The 5,779-nt window shown below is 41.4% G+C and overlaps 2 protein-coding genes across 2 annotated transcripts in view; both read right to left on the bottom strand.

Moving 5' to 3' along the window:
* LOC109475257 (caspase-8-like) overlaps positions 1 to 1,969 on the bottom strand; it is a 3,203-nt gene extending 1,234 nt beyond the window's left edge. The window contains exons 1-3 of the mRNA XM_019775857.1: positions 1,888 to 1,969; positions 1,193 to 1,363; positions 3 to 656 (exon numbers count right to left, since the gene is read on the bottom strand). Of these exons, the coding sequence (XP_019631416.1) occupies positions 3 to 656; positions 1,193 to 1,340 (802 nt within the window). The 5' untranslated portion in view covers positions 1,341 to 1,363; positions 1,888 to 1,969. The remainder of the gene's footprint in view (positions 1 to 2; positions 657 to 1,192; positions 1,364 to 1,887) is intronic.
* Positions 1,970 to 3,785: 1,816 nt separating this feature from the next.
* The window catches only part of LOC109475288 (gamma-glutamyltranspeptidase 1-like), a 10,835-nt gene continuing 8,841 nt past the window's right edge, over positions 3,786 to 5,779 (bottom strand). Inside the window, exon 11 of the mRNA XM_019775895.1 lies at positions 3,786 to 5,533. Coding sequence (XP_019631454.1) covers positions 5,381 to 5,533 — 153 coding nt within the window. The 3' untranslated portion in view covers positions 3,786 to 5,380. The remainder of the gene's footprint in view (positions 5,534 to 5,779) is intronic.

The raw sequence follows: 5,779 nt of genomic DNA, 5'->3' as shown, positions 1-5,779 counted from the left end.
ACCTGTGTCTCCCTCAGCCCCTTCCCGGTCCGCCATGTCCTCAAACCGGATGTTGTTGATGATGACGGCCACCCCGCGGGGGTCACAGCTCATCTCGTACGGATTGCTGAGGTCATGGGTTGCAGAGATCTGCTCCCTCATCCGTTCATTCTCTCTCTTCTCAGCTTCTAACTCGTCCTTAAGATGACTGTTTGCTTCTTCCAGCCTTTGACTCAGGTTGAATGAGATATTTTTGGCTTCTGTTTCCCGTCTGAGTGCAGCTTGTAGGCTTTCATTTACAGTTTCCACCTGCTGCAGTTGCTCTTCTTTCCTCCTCAGTTCTTCATCAATTGTCTTCTTGTCAGCTTCTGCTTGGTTCTTCAGATGAACCTTGGCTTCTTCCAGCTTCCGACTCTTGGTGAGTGCGCTTCTCTTGGCTTCCGATTCACGACTGAACGCAGATTTTAGGCATTCTTTTTCTTTCGTCACATCTTGGAGTTGCTGTTCTTTGCTCTGCAGGTTTTGCTTGACGGTCTTAAGTTGTCGCTGAAGCTGATACACCTGGCTATGTTGGGTTGTCACGTCTTCTTTGGGCGACAACAGGGGCTCAAGACTACTTACTTGCAGCCCTGTCTCTTTCAACAGTCGACCCTCGTTTGCGAGAACCCTGGCAGCCACTAAATGGACGATATGTAAAAAGAATGATGAGGTTGATAACATAAATCATGAAAGTTCTTTGTATTGTATTGATGATTCCATTTGGAAGGGAACCATGTTTAGGAGGGGGTTCCATAATTTTACTAGCCTGGTTACCATTCCTATTATAGCTCCCGAGTCCTACATCCTCTTGCGAAGAGGATGTAGGACTCGGGAGCTATAATAGGTTTGGTAACCAGGCTATAATTTTACAGTCCGTGGGAAAGAAATTCTTTTCTCTTTCAACAGTGGAAACAAGTTATATTTCCTGACAGGTCCGTGTGAAGTCGTGTATTAAAGTATATCTTACGAACATTATCGTTACTTGATGAATGGATTGAGAGTGTAAATTGAAAAGGCAAGCAGACCAATGGAAACCTTGATAGACCTGTTATAGTAGCATTATCAGGAAGAACTTTGTTGCACGCACATGATATAATGTTACGATGGCAAAGTACAAAAAACAATAATAATGTAGTTCTTTTGTACACTTGAAAGTACATGTGTGTGTACTTACACTGTGGCGAAGAGAACTCGGCCAGAGCAGTTCTTATTTCCGGAAACTTGACCAGTCGTTTCGTCTGATTACGAAACACATGTACGAAGAAGCTCGAGCTCGCACCACCCGGAAACCCACTCATTACAAGGCACGCGTCTGGATCCATGTCGATTGTAATCTGGCATCTACCTGCAGTATGAAAAAAATGTTTCTAATTAGTGGCCAAGTCGAAACAGTACAAGGCGATAATTGTTTACACTAAAGCACTTCTATGTAAGCATGAAAGTTCATCTGTGTTGGTACACTTCATTATGACCAAAAGGACTAAACTTTCTATCCAACACCAAGTATATTGGGACTTACCCAAATTTTCGACCTACTCCATCAGCCTTCTATGTAAATTTACATTCACCAGCATATCAAGCACAAGGTACTTGTACCATAACCTAAGTACATAGGCCTTACAACATTAGTCACCTGAGCTTCGAAAATATCCCACTTAAATTATTCGTGCATTTCCTCTAGCTTTGGATTTATTTAACCTGTGCTCATTTATTTGTTTGACAGGAGATCCCCCCCACATCCTCTCAATCTGGGCGTTTGTTACTCACTCCGTCCCTTGTTACTCAATGCCCGAGATGGGTTAGACAAGACAGAGTCTGAAGTGTGAATATGTACAATTTAACGACCAGATCATAAAAGCATGCATTTACCTGATTCATTCACGTGGTCAGGCGGTAGAGACAGAGACGAGAAGAGTTTCCTTAGGGCTAACCCAACGTCCTTTCCTCCCAAGCCTGCTTTGTTTTCATTAGGAGGAAACACGGCTGACAGCCCTCTCACCTCCTGCAGCAGTGCCTCGTTTGCCAGCACGTCGGCGGCGCCTTCAGGAACGATATCGATATGTCACACAGACAATGAAATGAAACGAAATACCTTTATAATAGTCTCCAATTTCTGTGGGATGAATGATGACAGAAATTGACCAAATATATTAAAGCCTCAGGATACTTTGTTTGTTAGCCGGCTACAGAGCCCGACAGTTTGTTTACCGTCTGGCGTGATAGAACATCCCTCAAATATTCACGTCCTACCAAGGACATTCTGATGGACGTTTCTTGGTTCTATTATAAATACTAACCTCTGAGCTGATACAAACATAAATGTACGCACCTTCTGGCGTCTCGAACTCTACCAGGGCTACCAGCGCAGCTCCGGTTTTTGAGAACGTGACCAGTCGCTCTATCCGAGAGTTACCGTGCGCAGTCTGGAAATGTTCCATCAGCTTCTGTCTGTTTGCACGAGTTGGCAGCCCGCTCACGACAACACATGCGCTGGGGTCCATGGAGTAGACAAACATCTTGTTTCGTGTTCACCTGACCATTTAGGACGCATTAAAGGCTACCTTTAAGGCTAGTTGTGACTTTTAACAGTAAAGGTGTGTGGTCAAAGTCCACAGACAAAGTAAGTCGTCCTGTAGTACATAAATCCAAGCAGGAGAATGTTACTGGCGTTTTACCGGTGAAACTAAAATGGCTGCCAGCCCAGGGGTGTGGGGAGGAGGGAGGGGATTCCCCCTGGGATTTCCCTATAGCTAGCGGACGTTGACCTTTGAACTTCTTTTGTTTATTTATTTGCAATTTCTGCAAAACACACAATGCACCACAGTGAGTTGCATCGTGCAATGCACATAAGGCCAAGGTTAAGAGCTATCGGAGGTAGTCCTGGCCTACGATGTCACAAGTAACAATTGGTATTATATCCAGAACCGTGCCTATGTAATTGTATACCTGAATGGGCTATTTTAAGATCAGGCACGGTAAATTATTGTTCTAGCTTATAAGTCTCCGCGTATCCAAGAACGCAGATTTGCCACAGGCACGGTTCGGGACACGCATGGACTATCCAGAACCGTGTCTGAGCATGGTTTTGGATAAAGCCACGATTCACGATTCACGATTCTGGATGTTTGGACTTGAACCTTTGTAGGCATAGAGGAAGTCGCAGGGCAGAATAGCGCCACCAAGCGGCGGATGGAGGAAAGGCTCAAGGCGCTCGCCGAGAAGTTTCCGAACGTCGTGGGAAACGTGCAGCAGGCGATATCCGCTTCTTTGTTGGTATTTTGGCCTTAATTGTATATTAAGATGATATAAAATTAGAAATATGTTAGATTTGGTTGTATTTTCAATAAAATGAAATAAATGATTGAATATATTTATTTCTTTTTGAGCTCTCTATTTAGTGTCATGTGTAGGTTTTTCCTACAGATTCGGTAAAGAAAATACAGGGAAGTTTGTTCCATTTGAATAAAATGCAGCCCCTTTTCACGAAAATTTGATCAATATTTTCAATGTCGATATGGCAATATAGATAGATAGGTAGGTAGTGCAAAATACACTATATACTATTGTATGTTTACTGTTACAATAGTCTGTCATTAGATTTGATAACGACATAGTTAATTTTTTTTTATATACGATACTCCTAAATTTTATTCTAAAACAAATGAGGTCGATGATTTTTATTGAGTCTAAATAAAAAAAAATTAAACTTCACCTATATACATACTACAAAGATATTCCAAATAAAGTTCTGTCAGTAAGCATCGATTCAGATGATTTTATTTTGTGATCAGTGATAAAAAGCTGTCTAAAAACCACTATTTCATCAATTTTATGCAACAATCAACAGAATATAGTATACTTGTATGCATATTTTTCTTGCTAATAGTTACTCAATACCAATGCATACCCCTGCCCCCATGGAATTTATTACGTAGTAATCAAGAGACTAAGTAACTATTGAATTTCTACGTATTGTGCGAATTTCATAGGTTTTATGCAAATTCTGACAATAAACCGAATATAGGATAATTGTACACAGAATTTGCCTGATTTTAGTAAAAAGTTGACGATTATAATCAAATATAATCACAATTCTAAAGTCACAAACTTTAAACGAGTAAACCTCGTTTTCTATATGTAATCAAAGTATAAAAAAGTATAACCTCAAAACTAGTGCATTTGGTCCTCCAGGAAAGTCCAATATCCTATCTATACATATCTACTAGTTTTATCAAAGTAAAACATTTAACCATAAATCCATAAACTGGGTAACCCTGAGAACAATAGTGTCACTTTGGGCTCATTTAATTTTTTTATGTGTTTTATGTTAACAACTTTTTATGACAACTTTTTATACACGGTCCGTACACGCGCGGGCAAAAAAATTCACCCCGTGTGTTAAAAATCTATACTTTATGACAGTACAAAAATATTTTCGTGATCAAAAAAATGACAGGATTTACAACGAACGTTTTTTACTCCGTGAAAATTTGCTTCTTCCCCCTATCGCCTCCCCTACAAAATGCAATGACGAACAAAAATTTAAAGACAGCCTTTTTAACTCAACATAGCAGCTTAACTTCACACTGATACCCTGCCCCGTAAAATCCTAGAATCGGTGCCAAATGACAACCTTAGCATGGGGGAGGTTAAAATACTGCGTGGAAGTATTTTAGTTTTGCTTTAACTAAGCATTTTAGTTAAAGCTCGCTGCCTAACACTATAACAGGTCCTAAAATCGGTGCCAAATGGCTACCTTAGTATAATGAATGTTAATCTTAAAACCCCTTAGCTGCGGCGATGCATATCAGTTTACCAAGTTTGCCGTTAACCTTTTGCCTGCTGACTATCCCTATAAAAATCCTAGAATCAGTGACAAATGACTACTCTAGCATGACCCTAAGGTGAAACATAGTTACTTTAACCTTCTCCCTGCTACCTAACTCCATGCTCAAACCAATACGCCTAGAATCAGCGCCAAATGGCAACTTTAGCTAGCCTGGTTACCAAACCTATTATAGCTCCCGAGTCCTACATTCTAGTTGCAAATATTTGCGGAGAGGATGTAGGGCTTGGGAGCTATAATAGGTCTGGGTTACCAGGCTTCTAGAATATTTTAGCATGGAGCAGGTTAAACCCTGCATGGAAGCATTTCAGTCGAAACGTGTGCTTAAGCCTTTGCCTATTTCCTAACCCTATAACAAATCCTAGAGTCAGTGTCAAATGGCTCGCCTGGGTGCCATCCTATTTGTATACCGGGGCCCTCATACATTGTACGCTATTTGGGAGTGAGTATGGGAACCCCAGCATACAACTAGGATTGCAGCCAGGCTACCAAATGGCTACCACAGCATGACGAAGGCTAAAACCCATCGGGGAAGCCGCCCTTGAGGGAGTCACAGGCGGCTGTAATGGCGGACCCGATCTTTGCCACGGCCTGGACAATCGCCGAGCCAACAGGGGTGGTCCCTGGGTTGATCTCGTGACCTTTCTGACGGAGTCCGTCCAGGACGGCCTGAAACGAACGAACGGGTATATATAGACTGGTTTATTGTTGATAAACAAATAAATCCCAGGACCCACTGGCAGCCGAGATGCATTCGGCTGAATTGTTGGGTCTGGTTACAAAATACAACATTATTACGATTACAAATGGGCTGTACAGCTGTTTACACACATAGGGATAAAATTTAACAATTGTTTAAAATCTTAAATACACCATACTATTATTACAAATATTGAAATGTCTTAAAAGAGTATT

This window comes from Branchiostoma belcheri, unplaced genomic scaffold, assembly GCF_001625305.1.
Source record: "Branchiostoma belcheri isolate BF01 breed outbred unplaced genomic scaffold, Haploidv18h27 scaffold33, whole genome shotgun sequence".
Taxonomy (NCBI): Eukaryota; Metazoa; Chordata; class Leptocardii; order Amphioxiformes; family Branchiostomatidae; genus Branchiostoma; species Branchiostoma belcheri.
Note: the sequence above shows the minus strand (reverse complement) of the source record. Positions and strands in the feature narration are given on the sequence as shown.